The following is a 23393-nucleotide window of genomic DNA, read 5'->3' on the forward strand; positions in this document are numbered from 1 at the left end:
AAGTCGTGCATGCAAACAAATATCTATTTACAGTAGGAGAATCTATTTTTTTTAGGCCTCCATTCGTAGACTATACCATAGTCAGAACACATAGCTCCCAAAGTTGGAAAGGCTATGATTTTGCCAGAGTTGGCTTTTATTGCTGGAAGTGTGTCAAAAGACTTGTTGGCGTCGAGGTTGTCGTGTAAGAGTTGCTTATGCTTTTTATGGATATACGGAATAACTGAAAGCTGGCCACTATAGCGGTTTGATCTTGCTCTTAACCAAAATCTACTGTCAAACAATTTCCACTCGCTCCACTCGGGGCTAACAGTTAGTGTTTCTTGCATGGACGGCCAGTCTTTTGTTGTTATTGGACACCTGTATATGTGAATGGGAACATACTCAGACTGGATGTTATTTGTAACCTCAAACACCAAATTCATCATTGTCAATTTGAATGTGCCGGATTGGCCCTGCTCAAGAAACTTGGTTATTCTGGGTATCAATTGTCTTTCTAGTTTGGCATATGCCCAGTGGTAGTGTTTTAACGTAGAATAGGAGTGTAGAATCCTATAAAGAAATCGGCTTGTAACAATCCCATTTGTTTGATCCAAACATTGGCGAGGAAATTTAACCTGTAGCGATCCTAACGCAGGAAACTCTTTAATTAGCCCACTACTTTGTAAACTCTCAGACAATGCCATAGCCCTATTTTCAAACATCGTTGCAAACTCCAAGCACTTAGTGTGCAGATCAATTAATTGGCTTTTATCTATTAGCAAATACGGCGAATGGCTTTGATTGTTTTTTGCAGGTATAATGTCGTTTATCAAATGCCGCAAATAATTTCTCCTCGTCAAGCTCACATCTTTGTTAGTTGGGTCGGTCACGTAGGCAATATTGTTGAGCTGACACGTTTCAAGAATGTCTTGCTTATCGTAATCCCAAAACGGTCGTAAAATACGGACTTGGCTGGTTTGGTTGAAAAGTGCTGACGTGGGACTTAAGTCTTTGCTAATGGGCAACGGCGATACTTTATGTGTTCCTGCCAATCCAAAAATGGAAGAGTTGCCCTGTAGTCTCTGAATAAACGTTTCTAGCTGGTCGTCTCTATGGTGGCCCAAAAATAGAACCGGAATGTCCTTGTCGTAACAAACTTGAGCCATGGCCTCATATCTCTTTCCTCTGGCAATCTCTTCAAAATTGTTTAGTTTTGTAGGATCAACCCCAGCTGGGTAGTCGAGCGACTTGATGATATGGTTTAAGTTCCAATTTTTCACTCGTTCATATACAGACAAAGCTTCTCGACTTGATTCTGGTCTGTATTTATGATCGATGGTGATGGCATATATCTCGAATTTACACTGCAGCAAGAACCATGTTAGAAGCATGGAGTCAGGACCACCTGATAACGCAACAGCCACCTTTTTTGGTGCTTTTCCATTGAACAACCTGTCAAGCGACTTCCGAAATAGCACATTAGTTATAGCCATACTATGTGGATCATTGATTGAGTGAGTGAGTGAGTGATGACTGAGCAGCAGGTCGTGCGATCTCACGATATGTGTCACAACGAAACCTGAAAAAAAAAAAGACTCAAAAATTTTTTTCTTCTCTTCCGTCTATTAGTCATCTATACATCAACAAGTTGGTACTTTACAGATATGTCGTTACAAGAAAGCAACAACAATATCCCTCAAGGTGCTTTTAGTTTTCCTAAGGAAGAAGAAGCAGTTATCAAACATTGGGATGATGTCAATGCTTTTCAAAGAACTTTAGAGTTGACTGAAGATTTACCGCCATTTGCGTTTTTTGACGGACCACCATTTGCCACTGGTACTCCTCATTACGGGCACATTTTGGCCTCTACAGTCAAAGATATTATCCCACGTTATGCCACCATGAACGGGTATCATGTGGAGAGAAGATTCGGTTGGGATACCCACGGTTTGCCAGTAGAACATGAAATTGACAAAAAGTTGAACATTACCTCGAAAGAAGATGTTTATGCCATGGGTATTGACAAGTACAATGCTGAATGTCGTGCAATTGTGATGAGATACGCTGATGAATGGCGTAGAACAATCAAGAGATTGGGGAGATGGATTGATATGGACAACGATTACAAAACCTTGTACCCTGAATTTATGGAATCTGTGTGGTGGGCTTTCAAGGAGTTGTTTAACAAGGATGCCGTTTATAGAGGTTTGAGGGTCATGCCTTATTCCACTGCTTGTACCACACCATTGTCGAACTTTGAAGCCCAACAAAACTATAAAGAAGTTAACGACCCAGCACTTACTATTTCGTTCCCATTGCTTGATAACGAAGACACTTGTTTGGTTGCTTGGACTACCACGCCATGGACCTTACCTGCAAATCTTGCGTTAGCAGTTAATCCAAAGTTTGAGTATGTAAAGATTTTTGATGAGGAAAAAAAGAAAAACTTTATTCTTTTGGAAAGTTTGATCAGTACTTTGTACAAGAAACCTAAATCGGCCAAGTTCAAGGTTGTTGAGAAAATTTTGGGTAAAGATTTAGTTGGACTCAAATACAAGCCATTGTTCAATTACTTTTACGAAGATTTCAAGGATACTGGGTTCAGAGTTATTCCAGCCGACTATGTTACCAACGATTCTGGTACTGGTATTGTCCATCAAGCCCCATCCTATGGTGAAGAGGATTTCAACAGTACCAAAGCCGCAGGAGTCATCAACGAAAAGAAGTTGCCACCAAGCATTGTTGATGATTCAGGGAGAATGGAATCCAATGTTCCTGAAATTGCCGGAATGTACTTTAAGGATGCCGACAAGGTTATTATCAAGAAATTGCTGGAAGAAGGTAGACTCTTGGTCAACACCCAAGTAAAGCACTCGTACCCATTCTGTTGGAGATCAGATACTCCATTGATGTACAGAACCGTCCCTGCATGGTTTGTTAGAATTGGCGAAGTCATTCCTGAAATGTTGGATAATGTTGAAAAGACAAACTGGGTTCCTTCCAACATTAAAGATAAGAGATTTTCCAACTGGATTGCCAATGCCAGAGACTGGAACATTTCCAGAAATAGATACTGGGGTACACCAATTCCATTATGGGTTTCTGACGATTTTGAAGAAATGGTGTGTGTTGGTTCTATCCAAGAATTAAGGGAGTTGTCTGGTCGTGATGATATTACTGATATTCACCGTGAGAGCATCGATTCTATTACCATCCCATCCAAAAAGGGTAAGGGCCAATTGAAGAGAATTGAAGAAGTTTTTGATTGTTGGTTTGAATCTGGTTCTATGCCATATGCATCCAAACATTATCCATTTGAAAATGAAAAGAAGTTTTTGGATGCCTTTCCGGCAAATTTCATTTCCGAAGGTTTAGATCAAACTAGAGGTTGGTTCTACACATTGACTGTATTGGGTACCCATTTGTTCAAAACCGCACCATATCAGAATGTTATTGTCACTGGTATTGTGTTGGCTGCTGATGGTAAAAAGATGTCGAAACGTTTGAAGAACTACCCAGACCCAACCTTGGTGTTGGAGAAATATGGTGCCGATGCGTTGAGATTGTACTTGATCAATTCCCCAGTGTTGAGAGCCGAAACATTAAAGTTTAAGGAAGAAGGGGTCAAGGAAATTGTTTCCAGTGTGTTGTTGCCATGGTACAACTCCTACAAGTTTTTAAAGGATGCTGCTGACCTTTTCAAGAAGGATAATGGCAAAGACTTTGTTTACGACAACAGTTTACATTCAACCAACGTTATGGACAGATGGTTATTAGCATCAATCCAATCTTTGATCAAGTTTATTCACGAAGAAATGACTGGGTACAGATTATATACTGTTGTTCCTAGATTGTTGCATTTCATTGACGATTTGACCAACTGGTACATTAGATTCAACCGTCGTAGAATCAAGGGATATGCTTCCGAAGATGTTGAAGACACCCAAAAGGGTCTCAATACATTGGTCGAAGCGTTGTTGACATTGTCTAGAGCAATGGCTCCTTTCACTCCATACTTGGCTGATGGAATTTACCAAAGAATCAAGGTATACTTTAAGCAAGAAGATTTGGAAAAGATTGCTATTAACCCTAAGAATGTTGACTTGAGATCAGTGCATTTCTTGAGCTACCCATCAGTGAGACAAGAGTTGTTTGATGAAAAGATTGAGGTTGCTGTTGCAAGAATGCAAAAGGTTATTGACATGGCCAGAAACATTAGAGAAAAGAAGATGATTTCATTAAAGACTCCATTGAATGAGTTGGTGGTTTTGAGTGCAGATGCTGATTTGTTGAAGGACATTGATTCTTTGAAAGGATACATTAGTGATGAGTTGAATGTGAGAAATGTTGTCATCACATCAGACGAAGCCAAGTACTGTGTTGAGTACTCGTGTGTTGCTGATTGGCCAGTGTTGGGTAAAAAGTTAAAGTCAGACGCCAAAAAAGTCAAGGCAGCATTGCCTAAAGTTTCCTCTGAAGAAGTTCAAAGATTTGCTGAGTGTGGTAAAATCACTGTTGATGGTATTGACTTGGTGACTGAAGATTTGCAAGTGCAAAGAGGCTTGCCAGCTTCTAAAGCCGAAGAGGGCCAAGAGTTTAGATCTCACCAAGATGTTTTGATTATTTTGGATGTCAATTTGCACCCTGAATTGGAAAGTGAAGGTTTGGCAAGAGAGTTGATTAACCGTATCCAAAGATTGCGTAAAAAGGCTGGTTTGAATACCACTGACGATGTTCAAGTTCAATACCGTGTCGTCAAAGATACTATTGATTTGCCAAAGATTATTAAAGACAATGAAGAGTTGTTGTTGAAATCAACCAAATATCCAATTGAGGAATTGAAGGAAGCACAAGATCTGGCTAATGTCATTACCGATGAAGAGCAAACAATTAACGATACAGTGTTTAATTTGCGTTTATTAAAAATTTAGATAGATAATTAATACAAGATTTCCCATGTACTGATACCAGCGCCTCCAACCACTGCTAGTGTTTTGCTATTTACTGTAGTTGTGTCGCAGCACCCAGTGTCGGCAATTGTAGTATACCTTGCTTCGTGGCAAACTAATTTGCCCAGCGAGAACGACCACAATCTGATGATCTGGTCAACTGAAGTGGTGATAAACGATTTGTCATCGACATACCCAATCGAAGTGATAGTTGCAGAAGCAGCGTTTTCGACCCGATCGATGAGTTTGATAGATGTGTTGTCGAATTGGGAGACAGTGATCGCGTTATCGTCTCCACCGGTAATCAAATAGTCTTGGTGGATAGATATCGCTTTGACACCGCTTTGATGGAGTTTTTCTTTTGCAACGGGTTTTGCGGTGGCTATGTCGTAGATTGTGACGCACCCATCGGTGGTACTAATAAGTAAGTAGTGGTTGTTTAGGAATTGACAATTCAATATACAGCATGTAGAGTAAAACCAAGACTTGAGCAAGTGGAACCCAGAATCAAGATCAAACTGCCATATCTTAATGTTGGAGTCGGAATAAACTGTGGCAATGGTGAACCCCGTATCACTCTTTATGGAGCTGAAATCCATCACACGCAAATCTGGTATCTCTTTGGTAGGGTTTAATCGGTTATACTCCATTAGCATCGGGAGGTCTTGCGACCAGCTCAATTTCCATACAATAAACTCTTCGTTAGCGGCAGAACTGGCAATAAAGTCTTTGCTGAGGAATTTGATTTTTTGCATTCCCGAGACGTGGTTGGTCATGTTCCAAACATTGACGAGTTTGCCATCGTCAGACAATTTACTGAGACAAATGGACGAATCCTCAGACGATGTTGCCACTAGTTTATGGTCGCTAGAAATTGCCACATCACGTATCTCACGGCCGTGAGTACCATTCTGAATCAACCCAAACGTGTTGCTGAATCGTACGTGGTGGGTACGTATACATAACTCGTTTTTCAAAGTGTAAATAAATTTAAAGTATTCGGCGGCGTCGTGATAGAATTTGTAATGTCTGTGTCCGCTGCCCCCACACTGTTCATTCATGATTTCCATCTGTTTAGTTTCATTCCACACAAAAAAGTACGACGACTTAAACCCGTACAATATCAAGTCGTTGTTGTTCATAAACCCACCTTCAATTACCCCTCTGGTGATTTTGTTCTGTTGTAAGATGTTTAATGCAGAGGTGCCTGATATGTCGGCAATGGTATAGAACCCATCTCTAGCAACTACCAATACTTGGAGACTTTTTGGTGTTGTGTTAATAATCGACAACGACGAAACCGAATCACCTGGTGATACTTTTCTAAACACAGTTGCCGCAAGTGTCTTTAAATCGAATACACCAATAGTAACTTTTTTCGATGCCAATATGAGTTTTTGGTGGACTGTATCTATTGTCATTGCAGTTACACTAAATCTCAGTTCCGGTTTGGGAATGTCCCATGTTTTGGAGATTTGCAAGCTGGTGGTATACGTCAATTCGTGGAGTGTAAATGGAACATTTGGGTTTGGGCTTTCAAGCAATACAAAGTGTCTGCCACAGTTTGTGTCTAGCAACATGTTAACTATTTTGTTGTTGCATGGGTTGGTGATCCATGTTGGAGTAGCACTCCCATCAATAGACAAGATTCTTCCATCTCTAGCACAGACTAGCACCACGCCAAGATCTGCAAATCCACTGACAATTCCAAACCCATCAAACTCTGCAAAGTGGCCCAAACTGGTAAATGTGTTGTCCTTACGTATAAACAAATAACCATTTGACATTAACAAGACAAGAAATTCTGGCAATTCAAAATAGTCTCTAATAAAATCCGACTTGTTGAGACTGATGTTGAATGATATTTCGGCGAGGGAGAACTTTTGGCGGTCTTGCTGGGTTAAGTCATGGACTCTGACTTTGCCGTCTGCCCCACCGGTTACAGCAATATTCAATTCGACATTATCGACATCACCACTCCAAATGTGTTTCCCCCGATGGAAATTTTCCCACAATTCTATCTGTTGGAGTAGATCATTGCCAGGCCTATACTCCCACATACGCATGGTACAGTCCTCACCACAGGACATAATCTTTAGGGGCTCCCCACTGAAAAACTCCAAGCACCAAATTCTTGACCCGTGTCCCCAGCCGGTTGCTAGCAATTTCCCTTCATTAAAGCTGTACAACTTGATTGACCTGTCGTCGGAGCACGACACGATATATTGCCCTGATGGGTCAATTTTGATCCCGAAAATAGACCCTTCGTGGTCAGTTAAGTTGTGTTTTATTTTTTGGCTGTGCAAGTCCCAGATAATAGTTCCGTTCATTACTGTCCCGGCAGCGACATAGATATCACCACTTGGTAGTTTTGTAATTGATCCACTATACAATATCGATTTTTCCTTGCAATCAATTTTATCCACGACAGAAAAGTTGTGTTTGTCGATTTTTATAATTGTGTTGTGGGAATTTAGCAATAGTATATGGTTGTCGTCCAAAACGTACGAAGTAACAATCCACTCGTTGATTGTGTGTTCCATGGCAGATACTGTTCTGGCGTCTATCAACTCTCCCAATCTCAGAACAAGAAAGGACCGTCCACCACTAACCACAAACGTGTCATTTTCGGGGTTGATATCAATATGGTGGATCTTGTTTCTCTGGAACACTTGTTTGTCGAAAATTAGATCTACTTGATCATTGATGTGGAAAATCTTTAAAATTGGACCATAACCTGCAATGATATAGTGCTTGTAAATCTTTAATGCTGTGACTGGCCCATAGTGGTAAAGCGGCCTAAACCGTGAAGATAGTTTATCTAGTTCTGGCATGTAGTGAAGAAAGAATGGGTTAGGTAATTTTTTTTTTTTGCGATGAGATTTCAAATGAGGGTTGGATAGTTGGTTTTGGCTGTAAGTGACAAGTGCAATATTTATTTTGGTGAACAAAAGAAAATGGTGGCTGAACGGGTAGTATTTGGTCAGTGTTCACCTAGTCTAAATGTTTAGCTGTGTGGCATCATGTATTAAAATGTGTATACCATTACCTTATTGTTGATATACCACTTGCGTGCCACCATGTACTGCAAGAGACAATCCCACAACCCGTATGACCAATACCAAACCACAAAGCCAAGTTGTTTACACAAAGTCTGGATATGATCATATACTTCTTGGTGTACTATTGGTTCCAGAAAGTTGATCATGTTGGTGGGAGAATAGTTATAGAGGCGTATTTGTGTTTCACACGACCAAAGACCTACGAAAAGCTAGTCCCGTGACTGCATTTCCTAGAAATTGTTGCACATAAGATTTCTAACTCCTTGTAAACCGATAATCCCCATATTTGGTTGTTTGAGTATCACAGGTATACAGCTATACTGAAATAGTTACTAAAAAAAACGTGTATAAAAAAGTATAAAAATACAACATTATAGGCAACAAATTGTCGTGTAAAATACAACAAACGCCCAGCCCAAGGGTTTGTTATGTCTCTAGCTAGGGCCAGTTTTACTCTAAAATCGACACATCTACTTCAGCTTCCTCGTTCGTAATCAACTTTTTACTAATTTCCCAGAGATGGACAATATTATCGTCAGCAACTGAACCGATCATCCAGTCTTTGAAAGGACACCAACTTAAATCACTCACTCCCGCAGTATGACCAGCATGCATCATGAATAGTTCGGGACACCCGTCTTCGGCGTCTTCTTGTTGTTGCTCTTCGCCGACTTTGAACAAGTCCCAAATAATTATTCTTCTATCTTGTGAGCCGGTGGCGAGTATACCGTCGTGGTGGGGTGAGAATTCCATACAAGTTATTCCTTCCGAATGGCCCATCATGGTGTGTAACAATCCTGAGTTCTCGCCCAATTTTCTCAAGTCGAGTAAATTGATATTTGAACTTGTATTGCCGATTGCCACCAAGTTTTCGGCAAACGGAGAGAATGCCAAGGAGTTGATACCGTTGGAGGACTCGGCATAGTATTGGCTAACCACTTTGTTATCTCTAGCATCAAACAAGTAGACATGACTATCCTCTGACACAGATGCAAACAAGTTGCCGTTGAATTGGTGCCACTTCACATCATTGACAATATCCTTTTGGATGTCGCTTTTGAAAGTAGTTTTGTTGGTGGTGGTATCAGTAACACAAACAAAATTGTCATCAGCGCCGGTAACTAGCAATCCCTTTTGTTTTGGGTTCCATGAAAGACCGTACCCGTTTTTAGTGTGTGGGGCAAAATGTGAGTACCTGGTTTCAGTGTCTAAGTTGTACAAGTCTACCTCACCCAACCCATTGATAGTTGCTACGATATTTGCGTCTTGTGGCATGTATCTTGCACGGCAGATTTCGGCATTATTTTCGAGTTTTTGTACGGTTTTAATTTTCGAATTAGCCTTGACATTGGGGTCTGCCAGTAATTGTGTTGATGCCACTTTTAACTGGTTTGCACTTTGATTGGATGTATGGGTTCCCAATAGAAGTTTGGCATCGATAAGGCCATTGGTGGTGGTGTAGTTTGGAAGCCATTGGATTGTAAGTGATGGCCACATCAATGCCGTCTCACTGACAAACTCATACATATATCGACAATTCTTTCTCCATAGTTGATACTCTTCTTTGATGGAAAGTGGTTCTGTAGGTTGTTCGGACATGGCTGGTGTTGAAAAGAAAAAGTGACAACCAACGAAAAAAAAAAAAAAAAAATGTGCATTTTTTTTTACGCGTCTATAGTGTCTACATAATTTGTTTCAAAACAATCAATAACCTTCAAAGCATCGCTGATATGGTTAAAGTATGGGTGTGAGCTGCTTTCAATCAACGAATAACACTCGACCATAGCTTCCATTTCTGGCGTTGTTAAAGGCTGTGAATTCTGCTCGGCGATTTCTTGGATGGCAAAGTACTTTAAGTCAGTCAAATCATCAATCAACAATTTACAAATCCCTGAGTCGGCTAGCATTTTCCGTAAATGTTTATCGCTGCTCATTCTAACAAAACATGTGCGTATCCCTCTTTTCCTATACCCCTCTAACAATGTTTTGAGAATTTTTGCTGCTGTTGAATCGAGAGAAGACATCCCCTTCAAGTCGAAAATGACATATTTTGTCATGCCTATGTCTCGGCTTCGTTTCAGTGCTGGGTGCGCCCTTGTAGATCCGTACATTTCAACTCGTTTTAGTCTTGTAGTTAGGTCACTGCAGTTGGTGAATGTAAGTGGTTCTGGCACCTTGATTATCAAACACCCTTCGACTTCCTCAAGCACTTGTGTGTTCAACTGCATGTGTTGGGCATCATCAAACAAGTTTAGGTACGACCCAGCAACCTTTTCCTGGCTAGTTTGGTATGCTGGGATGTCGGCATTAACAAACTTGTTTGTGTTGGGGTACCGGCCAAGAATCTGAATTCGAGAGAATGTCGAGTTTTTGACAACTCGAACAAGCAGGTACCCGATTCCCACGGCAATGCCTCCCTCCATGGAGAAGAATAACGTGGTAACAACGGTGACACAGAATGTGATAATCTCGTCAATACCTCTGGTTTTCCAATGAAAGTAGAGTTCATACGGTGCTTCCTCGATCAACAGGATACCAATAACCGCTGCCACCACACTAAGCATACACTGTGGGACAAAGTATAAATATTTGAGCAAAAAGTGGATGGTGAGCAAGGTGCAGATACCCATGATTCCTCCCAGCATAGTTGTTTTCGCAGAGATGGCGTTAACTTTTGATCTGCCGTACCCTCCAAATGCTGGTAGAGCCCCGAAAACCGAGCCAAATATATTGATACTGCCAAGGGCAACCAATTCACGGTTTGACGAAATGGGAAGGTCGTACATGGACCCCAACGATTTTGATGCCGTTGTTGATTCGAAGAACCCCAACATGGCGCACATAAACCCCGATGCGCAAAGTTTTTTGATCAAGTGTAGATTGGATAGGGATAGAGGGTTGTAGAATTTAAAGTCTCCCTCGTTTCGAACCTTGCCTATGACGGGGAGTCCACCCAAATCCCATCGATAGTGCTGACAGAGGATTGTTGAGCCGGCAACCACCAACATTATCTCAGGTATAAATACTGCGTACTTGTAAAGTCTGCCGTTCTGCTTTGCAGCGTGCTTCTTAAACAACCGAATGGTAAATATAATGAAAAACCCCACCAACCCTATGTTGAGACTTTGCTGGTTGCGTTGTCCAATGTACTGGATGAGAAACCTGACTTTGTCAAATGGCGAATGTATATCCATTTCATTTGGGTCGTCAGAAATCTGTTTCATTAGCTTTTCCAATCCAAGAACAATTATCAGGGAAGTGATGATCATGACTATACCAACACCGGCAATAAACCCTTTCAACAAGGAAGCACTCAATACGTTGTCAAGAAACCCGAACCTGGCCAACCCAAAACCAAGCAATGTTGAGCCGCTGACAAATGTGATGGCTACCACGTACTCGACGGGATCGAGATGCGCCTTTTTCGCATGGTGTAATAAAGGTTCGATTGCTTGTCCCACAATCAACGAAATCGGGGCTTCAGGTCCAACAATCATTTGTGGCACACTTCCAAATATAAGGTATATCAACGGAGAAATGCCTAGTGAGTACAACCCTGATGTGACAGGGACGTGTGCCAAACTAGTTGCGTACGATAACGATAATGGTAGTTGGAAAAACACCAAACTCAATCCGCCAATCAAGTCACCCACGAAAAACTCAACAGAGTACTGGCCAATCCACGATAAGCATGGGATATAGTATGGAAGGATCTCTGACCACAGCAAGCTTTCGACGTTATGGGTATTTGCAGGCGTATACTCGTCTTGGTAGATGATCGATTCTGCATCAGCCACTTGTGGGGTGCTATCTTTGTGGAGCAAGTACAGCCTTTCGGTATTGACTCTGGTATGTGAGATATGGCGTATACTTGGCGATGGGCTTGTAAGTCTAGACCTGTCTGGGGAGACAGTATCGGATCTTGGGGTTCTCTTCATTGTGGTGAGTTTAAGAGCAAAACGTCCAATAAAGCCACAGGCATTTGTCAAAACGTGTTGGTGTCCGCACCGGAGGTCGTGCGAGGTAGCCACTACTTGATGAAAAAAAAATTTTGGTGGTTGATTTTTTTTTTAACTTGACTCAACAACCACAAGCATGGCATCGTACATTGCAAAGAGATTGTTTTCAAGGACTACTGTTAGATTAAATACACTTGCATTGGTTGAAGGTGTGAGTAATGGTATTTCTCCTGCATCATTGTCTACAATTACTGCTGCCACACAAATTGGGGAACCAGTGACAGCCATAGTTTTTGGCAGTAATGGCGATTCAGTTGCAGAAGCAGTCGCCAAAACCGAGGGTGTTTCCAAAGTGTTAGTTGCCAAAGATAGCGAGTACGACCACTATTTGGCGGAAAAAGTTTCTCCTTTGCTCAAAAAGATCATTGAAGACCAAAAGTTTACCCACTTTTTAACTGCTGGCTCGTCGATTGGCAAGTCGGTTCTTCCAAGATTAGGGGCCTTACTTGATGTGCAGCCAGTGTCTGAAATTGTCAAGGTAGTTGATCCAACTACTTTTGTGCGTCCAATCTATGCTGGTAATGCATTGGCTACAGTAAAGTCGAAAGATAGTATTATTCTTGCCTCAGTCAGAGCATCTGCGTTCCCACCAGCTGAGATCGGTGGTGCAACTGCCCCCGTTGAGCAAGTCACTGAGTCTGTTGAATTTGGCAACAGCGCACAATTTGTGTCTGAACAAATTGTCAAGTCAGAAAGACCGGAATTGGGACTGGCCACGAGAGTGGTTTCTGGGGGGCGTGGGTTGAAAAATAAAGAGATGTTTGACCAGTTGATTGATCCGTTAGCCACCAAATTGAATGCGGCCATTGGTGCTTCTAGAGCAGCTGTTGATTCCGGGTTCTGTGACAATTCCTTACAAGTTGGTCAAACGGGTAAGATTGTTGCTCCAGATTTGTATATAGCTGTTGGTATTTCTGGTGCTATACAACACTTGGCAGGCATGAAGGATTCGAAAGTGATTGTTGCTATCAACAAGGATGCTGATGCGCCAATTTTCAATGTTGCGGATGTTGGGTTAGTTGGTGATTTAAACGAGGTCATTCCAGAGTTGACAAACAAATTGTAGGGGTGTATAGAAAACGAGAATCAGATGCACAGAAAAAAAAAAAAAAATAAAAAAAAGGGTGATTTGTTCACTATTTTCCTCTCCACTTTTAAGCAAACATGGAGTTATCTGAAGGTGAGTTATCACATACATCATCTTCGTCATCGTTTGTCCCTGTTGATCAGCGTCAATTACAAGATGCAATTCAAATTATCGATGAGAATAAACATTTCAACACTGGTATTCTCGACTATATCAACAAGACGTCACCCGCTGATGTAGGCAACAACTACCACATTATTTCTGTTTTTGGGTCACAGTCGACCGGGAAGTCTACGTTGTTGAACAGGTTGTTCAATACGAATTTTGATGTTATGGACGAGCTGAACCGTCAACAAACTACCAAGGGGATATGGTTGGCGTACTCGCCAGTGGTGTCGACGACTTTGGGGCACACTACGAGCAAGTCCAATATTCTTGTTATGGACGTCGAAGGTACTGATGGGAGAGAAAGAGGAGAGGACCAGGACTTTGAGCGTAAAGCGGCGTTGTTTGCGTTGTCCACGTCAGAAGTTTTGATTATCAATATTTGGGAGACGCAAGTGGGGTTGTACCAGGGTGCGAATATGGGATTGTTGAAAACTGTATTTGAGGTCAATTTATCGTTGTTTGGGAAGAGCAAATTGGAAACACATAATGACCATAAAGTGTTGTTGTTGATTGTTATTAGGGACCATGTTGGTGTTACGCCTGTTGAGAGCTTGGCCAAGACGTTTACGCTGGATTTGCAGAACATGTGGAGCAGCCTTGCCAAGCCAGCAGAGTTGGAGCATTTGCAGTTTGCCGACTTTTTCGATGTTACTTTCCATGCGCTTAACCATAAGGTTCTTCAACCAAAAGAGTTTGGCGAGGGTATTAACAGACTTGATGATAGGTTAGTGGTTAGCAACGAATTGTTTAAGCCCGAGTACCACCACGATGTTCCGATTGATGGGTGGACCATGTATGCTGAACGATGCTGGGAGCAGATTGAAACCAACAAGGACTTGGATTTGCCAACACAGCAGATATTGGTTGCTCAGTTCAAGTGTGACGAGATTGTTGAGAGTGTGTTCCAAGAGTTTTTGGCAAAGTACCAGCACCACTTTAAGGAGGTGGACGCTGCTCCTGATTTTGAGGAGTTGGGTGCGTTGTTTGCTGATTTGAGGCAAGACGCGTTTGAGGATTATGATGCTTCTGCGTCTAGATACAACAAGGCAGTGTATGAACAAAAGAGGAAAAAATTGAGATGGTTGATCAACGACAAGCTCAAGGAGGTGTTTGATGTGCATGCCAAGAACTTGTGTAATACTTTGTTGGAGAAGTTTGAGAAGGATCTAGTTGCATTAAAGGGTAAGGATTTTGCTGTGAATGTCAAGACATTATCTACCAAGTTGGTTGAGGATGTCAATTTCCAAGTCAGTTTGATGTCGTTGCAAGGTGATCTTTCGTTGGATGAGATAATTTTGGCGTTGACCAAGGACATTGATGCTATTGTTGCTAAGCAGCAGGTTATCGAGTTGAACTCGATTGTTAACAAGTCGGTGAAAAAGTTATCGGCCAGTTTGTCCAAGTCGATCCAGTTTGAGTTGGGCGATCCAAACGAGGAAACCTGGGATAATGTTTTGCAGCAGTTTAAGGGTGTGTACGAGAAGTTTGGTGGTGATTTTGGGCTTGGCACGTCATCCACGCAGAACCAGCAGGCCATTGAAAAGTTCAAGTTCAAATCGTGGTGCCAGTTTTATGATGTCACACACAAGTTGATTTCGAGAGAAAAGTTGTTGGCGTTGCTACAAGATAGGTTTGACGACAAGTTTAGGTACGACGAGAATGGGTTACCGAAATTGTACCTTAACGAGCAAGATTTGGAAAAGACATTTGCGGTGGCCAAGCAGCATGCGTTGCAGGTGTTGCCGATCTTGACTTTTGCCAAGTTGGCTGATGGTTCGGAGATTGTTCCCGACTACGATATTTTTGACTCAAAGTTAAGAGAACAGTTTTTAGGGGGCTACGACGATAGTGATGATGAAGAAGATCACTGTTTTGCCGAGATCATTACCGAGCAAGAGAAGCTGGAAGTTTTGGCTAAGTTCAAGAAGGAAGTTGATGCCAAGTACATTGAGACAAAACGTTCGATTGTTCAGCATATCACGCAAATCCCATACTATATTTATTTGATTATATTGGTGCTTGGGTGGAATGAGTTTATGGCGATTATCCGCAACCCATTATTTTTCTCGTTGAGTATTGTGTTGGGTGCGACGGTGTACGTTTTGTACTATTTGGGGTTGTTGAGACCGGCTTTGGTGGTGGCACAACGAACCATGGATGAGGTCATTGTTATGGCCAAAACAAAGTTGCGGGAGGTATTGATTGATGACCATGAGGTTACAGGGCGCCAGTTGAATAAGATGGCCGGTAGCAAAGAGAATATTGAGCTAGACGATATGTAACAGGTAGATAGTAATAAAACGCGAAATTGCAACACCAGTGCAAAATGTAACATCAGAAAAAAAAAAACAACGCCAAATCAAGTATTTATAGGAGGGAGAAGGAGCCTAATTTTTTTTTTTTTGTTAGTTTGTTCCCCCATACTATTATGACTGAGACTAGCATTAGTGGGTTGCGTGGCCCCAAGTCCATGTATTTTATGGAGATTGTTGATGTGTCGTCGCAAGAATCCAGTGTGTTGTCGAGTATTGTTGAATCGTTTACGTCTGCGGTATCTGCATCGAACTTGGGGGTATACTCTGATGAAGTGCTTTGTGATATCAAACTGTCGTTGAAAGAGAATTCCCCAATTACTATGTTACCTAACTATAATGTCTCCCCTACAGGCGACGAGCATGGACAGTATTTGGTTATTGATTTAGGAGGGTCGACATTGAGAATAGCAGTGGTAGACATTTCCAAGCCACACCCAAATTTGTCGAGAAGTGAGAGGATAACTATAGTTGTGGAAAAGAGTTGGATTATTGGCAACGACTTTAAGAGGATTGATGGTGAGTTTTTCAAGTATATTGGGTCCAAGATTAACGAGATATTGATGGGACAGAATGTTATTGATGTAAAGTCGGTTATCAATACTGGTATAACCTGGTCGTTCCCGTTGGAAACAACCGACTACAATAGAGGCAAGATCAAGCATGTTTCCAAAGGGTATACTGTGGGAGAGGATATTTACGACAAGGATTTAAAGATGGTTTTGGAAGACACGTTGAGACAAGAGTACGGGTTGACACTTGACGTGCAGTCTATATTGAACGACTCGTTGGCGGTGTATTCTGCTGGGTGCTTTATTGATTCGAAGATGAAGTTGGCCATGGTGTTGGGGACAGGGATTAACATGTGCTGTTCCCTAAAAAGGTCAAGTGATATCCACCCCTCCAAGATGTTGGCTGATGCTACGTTGTTTAATTGTGAGCTCTCGTTGTTTGGCCAGAATCTATGTAAAGACTTTGCTACGAAATATGATATCATTATAGACAAGAGGTTTGCTGGTTTGCTGCACCACTTTAAGACGTTTATGGAGCCTGACCCTATTACAAAAACGCTTTTCCAGCCGCACGAGTTGATGACTAGTGGGAGGTACTTGCCAGAATTGACGAGGTTGGTGGTGGTAGATTTGATTGAGGCTGGCGAGATTTTTCAAAATGTTGACCACCAACAGATGTACCAAGAGTATGGTGGGTTTAGTGGGGAGTTGATTTGTTTTGTGCATGAGAATGACGATTATGATGATATACATGACAAGTTGTGCAAGGCCTACGGCTGGACGACGGTTGGGTTGAGTGACATTGTCTGCTTGAAAGAAGTTGTATCGTGCATTATCAAGCGGGCGGCGTTTATTGTTGCCAATGCGATTATTGCGTTTTTCAAATTGTTGGGCAGTGACGAGTTGGGTGGTGATGTGACGATTGGGTATGTGGGGTCGGTCTTGAACTACTTTCACAAGTATAGACGGTTGATTGTTGAGTATGTGAATAGCGCAGAGGAGGCCAAGGGGATAAAGGTTGACTTGAAGTTGATTGAAAATAGCTCGATTATAGGTGCTGCCATAGGTGCTGCCTATCATAAGTAGAATGTATAAAATGATATAAGATGAATGAGCAAGCCCAAGTGTACATCGCACTAGTGTAATTGGAGTAACATCCCTTCAACTCTTATCTGTCGCCTGAGCTGTTTAGTTGTTTTGACTGTATAGTTTACTTCTGTCCATATTGCCATAGATCAGATGTGTAAACATTATTTACGATTAATGAACTTGACCTGCCACACAGTGTTTGTCATGAATTACCTGTATATTCTAGACTCTATACATCTCTACAACTTTGACTTTAATCCAGCGGCAGCGTTATCGCAAACAATCAAGACATTTGCGTGGTCTTGTAAATAGCTTGATGGGTATTTTGGGTCGTTTGGTTTCCCGTTTACAGTTTTGTCCAATGCAAATTGTTTATTTTTGCCCAACACGATAATGGCAATTTCGTCTGAGTTGTCCAATATGGTGGAAATGCCAACACTCAATGCATATTTAGGGACCTTGCTCTCGTCGTTCCCGAAAAACCTGCAGTTTGCCTTGATGGTACTTTCGACCAACTCGACCTTTCTTGTTTTAGAGTTTCTTGATGATCCCGCTTCGTTGAATGCCAAATGACCTTCTGGGCCCAACCCACCTAAGAACAAATCGATTCTTCCGTATTGTTTGATTTTCTTTTCGTAGTTGGCACACTCCTCGTCGATGTTTGCGGCCAATCCGTTCAAGATGTGGATATTTTCACGCGGGATATCGATATGGTTGAAAAACTTGTCGTACATGAAATAATGGTACGACTGCAAGTCAGATGGGGCCAATCCCAAATACTCGTCCATGTTGAAGGTCACGACGTTCTTGAAACTAACACGGCCTTGCTTGTTGGCTTCGATCAATTTGGCATAAATGCCTTCAGGGGATGATCCGGTTGGAAGGCCAAGAACAAATGTTCTGGGAGTGGAATTGATTTTGGCAATGATATAGTTTGCCAAATACTCAGCAGCATCGTTAGGGTTGGAAAATATAGCTTGTCTCATGGTTGATGAGAAATTGGGGTATTCATTTGGATTGTTGGCAGATGATGGGCCTTTTATGGTGGTGGTGGTATCTGGATGTTACATTTTTTTTTTTCGGGTGTTGCATTTTTTTTTCTTTCTCAAAAACGTGTTACATTTGTAACCTAGATACATTTTTTTGCTCCCAGAACAACCGAATGCCTATATATATATTGCCATGGCTGCCCACATCACTTGCTATGTTGTTCTTTCTCCCTAAGCATGTCATTTACTAGATTCACAAACTGTCATTTGATCGACAACGGTGAGTTGTATGAGTTTACTGACTTGTACGTCAACAACGCCACCAAAAGAATTTGTCATCCGCCAGCAAACCCTGAGTTGGTTAGTGAGGTTATAGATTTGAAGCAGCAAATATTAGCACCTGGGTTTATTGATATTCAGAATAACGGTATTTATGGGTTGAACTTTTCCAATCTTGGCGAGGAGTCTACCGCAGAGGATGTTGCTGAGTTTAAGCGGTTCTATAGAGATGCTATGGCCAAGTATTTGAGTACTGGGGTTACTGCTACGTGTCCTACTGTCACATCAAGCTTCCCAGAAGTGTATGCCAAAGTGTTGCCAATGTACAAGAGGAGTGTTTTGGCAAGTCAGACAGATTCGCTTGGAGCTCATGTTGAGGGGCCATTTATCAATGTGCAAAAGAAAGGGTGCCACCCAGTCGAAACGTTTGTTGATGCCAAAGAGGGTGAATCAAAATTGTTAGAAGTTTACGGGGACTTGTTTGATAATGTGTGTATTGTCACTGCTGCTCCTGAAATTGCTGGTGTTTTAGACTTGATACCTGTTGTTAAATCCAAGAACTGTGTGTTTTCCATTGGCCATACGATGTCGGATTATGACACAGCCGTGAAAGCTGTTGAGAAAGGTGCTACGATGATCACACACTTGTACAATGCCATGCCACAGCCACATCACCGTAATGCTGGTGTTGTGGGTTTGATTAATTCGCCTATTGTTGATACCCCATATTTCGGATTAATCTGTGATGGTGTACATGTTGACCCGTCGATGGTCAACCTTGCATATAGGTCGAACCCCAGCAAGTGTGTTTTGGTGACTGATGCTATGCACTTGATAGGTTTGCCTGATGGCCACTACAAATGGGACTCGCAGGTTATTGTAAAGACTGGTGATCGGTTGTATTTGGAGAACACCGACACGTTAGCTGGAGCTGCCACTACGTTGCCGCAATGTGTGCGTAACCTAGTCAAGTGGTCGCAAATCAGCTTGCCCCAAGCGGTGATGACTGTTACTAATAATGCTGCCAAGTCAATTGGCGTTGACCACGAGCGTGGGTTTTTGAATGTTGGGTGTTTAGCTGATTTTGTTGTTTTAGACAAGAGTGGGTTTGTTCGGAAAGTCTACAAGTTGGGACGTGAAGTTCAATCGTCAGATATACCTTTAGATAGAGCTACTGATAAATTAACTGCTGTTTTATAGATGTGTATTTAATCCATGTTTGGAGCGTATGCGTATTTGGAAAAGGTTCTAATTCTTGCACCGAAAATGTAGAACAAATATGGGATGGCACAGCATGCTAAGGAGATGAATGCCATAAGGGAGGTTGCCCATTCGTCGCCTAATCTGTGGTACATCTGGATAGTGAAGAGGGGTACACACGCACCCCAGATGGATCTGACAAACGTTTTAGCGGCTAATGCAGATGCAGCATAGTGTTGGTAGGAGTCGACGATATAGTTGTTTGCTGGGTTGTATAACAAAAGGAACCCGAACCCAACGGCGAAACCCGAGAAACACGGACCGGCCCACGAAAGTCTTTGGTATGAAGACCAGGCAAAGGCGAAAAGACCAGCAGGGACAAACCAACACCCAATCATCATCGGAATTAAACGCAATTCAGCTGGAGGCAACTCTCCTCTGTCTCTGTATTCCTGGGCACGTCTATTGTAGTCCTTGTTGAAAAAAGGTGCTGCCAACGACGAAGCAATGACACCCACACCAATAGGGATAAACATGACACCAGTTTTTGAGGCTGACCACCCTTTGCCTTCTTGGTAGACGATAGGATAAGCGAAAAAGAACATGTAAAGCAAACCGTACAACACTGACATGTACATGGTGACCAAAAAGACAATAAGCTCGCTGAGCAAGACAAATGGACGCAAGAGGGAGGTCTTGGCGACTTGGGCAAAAGTTCTGATTTGCAATTCGTTGAACGATCTATAGCGAGAGTCGCCAGTATCCTTTCTCAACTTTTTGGCCCTCTTTTTCAACAATATTCCGTGGTGGGTTTCTGGAACCACAACAATAAACACAACATAGAAAAACCCTGCAACGATCAAAAACGTCCAGTATACCCATCTCCATGTTGGGGCATAGTCACACAACAACCCACCGAAAATTGGACCGCACACAGGTCCCAAGAACGGAGCAGCGGAGAACACTGCCATGGCTGTACCTCTTTCTGGCCCTTCCCAGATATCTGCCAACGACCCACCAATCAATGTCATTGGTGCACTAAAGGCTGTACCGTCAATCAAACGACATATAAGCAAGGTAGCGATGTTTTGGGCGGCACCACAAGGGACAATAAACACCACCGCAACAAATAAGGTGACCACATAAATAGGTTTTCTGCCCACCTCTTCAGACATTGGGGCAAACACCAATGGCCCTACACCAAAACCAATAACAAACATAGTAACTGAAGCCAAAATGATAACTTCCTCTGATACGCCGAAATCTGCAGCTGGTCTTTCTAAATCCCCAGTAACGATAGCTGAACCTAAAGCCACAACAAAACAAATCATCCCTAACAAGACCGTGCACAACCATTTGAATCCCTTACCAAAGTTTTTGGGGTTGTGTTTGTCTCCTTCGGTCCAGTCCACTAAACGCAATTTTGTTTCTTTGTCAATGGGGTACTTCCAAGGGTCGGCGTCGTTGTAGTCGGTGTGTGGATCTGGGTGAGTCTCGACTTTGTGAATATCGTATGGCTGTTCCAATGGCCCTAACTGACCAGCACCTTCAGCTAACTCGGAGACGATCTTTTCCACCCCCTTGTTGTGGGAGACTAATCTTTCTAGTTCTTTGCGGTCGTCATGGTGAATGGTGTAGTCGACGACTTTTTCGGAGTTGACACTGATATTGTCTAAAGTAGTGTTATCTGACATGCTTGATAGTCAGAATAATCCAACCCCAAACCATTGGGGAATTGCTTGTCCATTTATAGTGGTTGGAAGTGGTGAAAATGCAGAGAAAAATTTTTTTGTGCTGCATGTGAGGTCGGCCCTAAATCTTCCACGGCTAATCTCTACAAAACAAAACAACGGTTAAAAAAAAAGATCTCTTTGTGTAATTATATATTAATGAGCATTACTCTATTTGGTATTAGTTTCCGGGGTATAGGCGTATCTAGAGAATGTTCTGACTCTTGCCCCGAAAAAGAAGAATAAATATGGGATGGCACAGCATGCTAAGGAGATGAAGGCCATGAGGGAGGTGGCCCACTGGTCGCCTAATCTGTGGTACATTTGGATAGTGAAGAGGGGCACACACGCACCCCAAATGGATCTGACAAATGTTTTGGCAGCTAATGCAGATGCAGCATAGTGTTGGTAGGAGTCGACGATATAGTTGTTGGCCGGGTTGTACAAACAGCAAAAGCCAAAACCTGCAGCCAATCCTGAGAAGCATGGACCGGCCCAGGATACCCAAGTGTATGAAGACCAGGCAAATGCAAAAAGACCAACAGGAACAAACCAGCATGCAATCATCATGGGGATTAATCTGAGTTCTGGTGGTGGCAACTCTCCTCTATCTCTGTAGACCTGGGCACGTCTGTTGTAGTCTTTGTTAAAGAAAGGAGCGGCAATAGTAGCGATAATCACACCAACACCAATGGGAATAAACATGACACCAGTCAAGGAGGCTGACCATCCTTTACCTTGTTGGTAGACCACTGGGTAGGCAAAGAAGAACATGTAAAGCAAACCGTAGCAGATGGCCATGTATATTGTCATGAGGAAGACGATGAGCTCGCTGAGCAAGACAAAGGGACGTAAAAGGGAGGTTTTGGCGACTTCTCCAAATGATCTGATCTGCAATTCGTTGAATGATCTGTAGCGGGAGTCTCCTGTCTCTTTTCTCAACTTTTTGGCACGTTTCTTCAACAATATTCCGTGGTGGGTTTCTGGGACTATGGCAATAAATATAGCATAAAATACACCAGCAACAATTAAGAATGTCCAGTATATCCATCTCCAAGTTGGAGCGTGGTCACATAACAAACCACCAAAAATTGGTCCACATACTGGCCCTAAAAACGGAGCAGCAGAAAAAATGGCCATGGCCGTACCTCTTTCAGGACCTTCCCAGATATCGGCTAACGACCCACCAATCAATGTCATTGGTGCACTAAATGCAATACCATCGATCAAACGACAAACAATTAATGTGGCGATGTTTTTAGCGGCGCCACAAGGAACGATAAATACCACTGCAATAAATAAGGTGACCACATAAATAGGCTTTCTACCAACTTCTTCTGACATGGGGGCAAACACCAACGGCCCAACACCAAAACCAATGACAAATACTGTTACTGAAGCCAAGATTATCACTTCTTCCGAAACACCAAAGTACTCTGCTGGACGTTCCATATCCCCAGTAACGATTGCTGACCCCAAGGCCACAACAAAACAAACTGCACCCAAGACCAAGGTGTATAACCATTTTTTAGCTTTGGAGATGTTTTTTGGGTTGTGTTTGTCGCCATCGACCCATTCAACCAAACGTAAACCAGATTCCAGGTCGATTGGGTACTTCCAAGGGTCGGCTTCATTGTAGTCAGTGTGGGGGTCTGGATGGGTTTCGATCTTTTTTATATCGTATGGCTGTTCTAATGGTCCTAATTGACCTGCGCCTTCTTGTAAGTCTGAGATGATTCTCTCTACCCCTTTGTTGTTGGACACCAAGCTTCTAGCGTCGTCATCTCTTGAGCGGATCTTGCTGAGGATGCTTCTTGTTGGTTGGACTGGGTGGTTTTGTAAGTCGTCACCGAAATCTCTAACTTTTTCTGAATCAACACTTGCGTTATCTAATGTGGAGTCTGTAGCGTGTGACATGTTTGGATGGTGAGAGCAAATAACAACTACTGGGAAATCTCTTTATATTTATAGTAAATTGGTTCTAAATTTTAGTATTGGTTGGTTATGAATCTGAG

At 42.3% G+C, this 23393-nt stretch overlaps 12 protein-coding genes across 12 annotated transcripts; 5 read left to right on the plus strand and 7 right to left on the minus strand. All coding sequences in view use genetic code 12, as the record gives it.

Moving 5' to 3' along the window:
- Positions 1-23: 23 nt before the first annotated feature.
- Positions 24-1475, minus strand: CAALFM_C604510CA (uncharacterized protein; the record flags this gene model as incomplete). Its single annotated transcript, XM_707319.2, has 1 exon — positions 24-1475. One exon carries the CDS (start codon positions 1473-1475, stop codon positions 24-26), a length of 1452 nt encoding a protein of 483 aa, XP_712412.2.
- Positions 1476-1646: 171 nt separating this feature from the next.
- ILS1 (isoleucine--tRNA ligase) lies at positions 1647-4913 on the plus strand (the record flags this gene model as incomplete). The annotated part of the gene is made up of 1 exon (XM_707320.2): positions 1647-4913. The coding sequence occupies one exon, from the start codon at positions 1647-1649 to the stop codon at positions 4911-4913; it is 3267 nt and encodes a 1088-aa protein (XP_712413.1).
- Positions 4914-4921: 8 nt separating this feature from the next.
- On the minus strand, positions 4922-7765 carry CAALFM_C604530CA (uncharacterized protein; the record flags this gene model as incomplete). The annotated part of the gene is made up of 1 exon (XM_707325.2): positions 4922-7765. One exon carries the CDS (start codon positions 7763-7765, stop codon positions 4922-4924), a length of 2844 nt encoding a protein of 947 aa, XP_712418.2.
- A 678-nt stretch (positions 7766-8443) lies between these two features.
- On the minus strand, positions 8444-9592 carry HAT2 (Hat2p; the record flags this gene model as incomplete). Its single annotated transcript, XM_707328.1, has 1 exon — positions 8444-9592. One exon carries the CDS (start codon positions 9590-9592, stop codon positions 8444-8446), a length of 1149 nt encoding a protein of 382 aa, XP_712421.1.
- Positions 9593-9657: 65 nt separating this feature from the next.
- Positions 9658-11931, minus strand: CAALFM_C604550CA (uncharacterized protein; the record flags this gene model as incomplete). Its single annotated transcript, XM_707331.2, has 1 exon — positions 9658-11931. One exon carries the CDS (start codon positions 11929-11931, stop codon positions 9658-9660), a length of 2274 nt encoding a protein of 757 aa, XP_712424.1.
- A 157-nt stretch (positions 11932-12088) lies between these two features.
- On the plus strand, positions 12089-13078 carry CAALFM_C604560WA (uncharacterized protein; the record flags this gene model as incomplete). The annotated part of the gene is made up of 1 exon (XM_707332.2): positions 12089-13078. One exon carries the CDS (start codon positions 12089-12091, stop codon positions 13076-13078), a length of 990 nt encoding a protein of 329 aa, XP_712425.2.
- Positions 13079-13176: 98 nt separating this feature from the next.
- On the plus strand, positions 13177-15549 carry NAG6 (dynamin-like GTPase; the record flags this gene model as incomplete). The annotated part of the gene is made up of 1 exon (XM_707333.2): positions 13177-15549. The coding sequence occupies one exon, from the start codon at positions 13177-13179 to the stop codon at positions 15547-15549; it is 2373 nt and encodes a 790-aa protein (XP_712426.1).
- Positions 15550-15695: 146 nt separating this feature from the next.
- Positions 15696-17177, plus strand: HXK1 (hexokinase 1; the record flags this gene model as incomplete). The annotated part of the gene is made up of 1 exon (XM_707336.2): positions 15696-17177. One exon carries the CDS (start codon positions 15696-15698, stop codon positions 17175-17177), a length of 1482 nt encoding a protein of 493 aa, XP_712429.2.
- A 242-nt stretch (positions 17178-17419) lies between these two features.
- Positions 17420-18166, minus strand: NAG1 (Nag1p; the record flags this gene model as incomplete). Its single annotated transcript, XM_707338.2, has 1 exon — positions 17420-18166. The coding sequence occupies one exon, from the start codon at positions 18164-18166 to the stop codon at positions 17420-17422; it is 747 nt and encodes a 248-aa protein (XP_712431.2).
- A 240-nt stretch (positions 18167-18406) lies between these two features.
- Positions 18407-19648, plus strand: DAC1 (Dac1p; the record flags this gene model as incomplete). Its single annotated transcript, XM_707339.2, has 1 exon — positions 18407-19648. One exon carries the CDS (start codon positions 18407-18409, stop codon positions 19646-19648), a length of 1242 nt encoding a protein of 413 aa, XP_712432.2.
- Positions 19649-19656: 8 nt separating this feature from the next.
- NAG3 (Nag3p) lies at positions 19657-21342 on the minus strand (the record flags this gene model as incomplete). The annotated part of the gene is made up of 1 exon (XM_707341.2): positions 19657-21342. The coding sequence occupies one exon, from the start codon at positions 21340-21342 to the stop codon at positions 19657-19659; it is 1686 nt and encodes a 561-aa protein (XP_712434.2).
- A 207-nt stretch (positions 21343-21549) lies between these two features.
- NAG4 (Nag4p) lies at positions 21550-23295 on the minus strand (the record flags this gene model as incomplete). The annotated part of the gene is made up of 1 exon (XM_707342.2): positions 21550-23295. The coding sequence occupies one exon, from the start codon at positions 23293-23295 to the stop codon at positions 21550-21552; it is 1746 nt and encodes a 581-aa protein (XP_712435.1).
- Positions 23296-23393: the final 98 nt, after the last annotated feature.

The sequence above is a fragment of the Candida albicans genome, chromosome 6 (assembly GCF_000182965.3).
Source record: "Candida albicans SC5314 chromosome 6, complete sequence".
Taxonomy (NCBI): Eukaryota; Fungi; Ascomycota; class Pichiomycetes; order Serinales; family Debaryomycetaceae; genus Candida; species Candida albicans.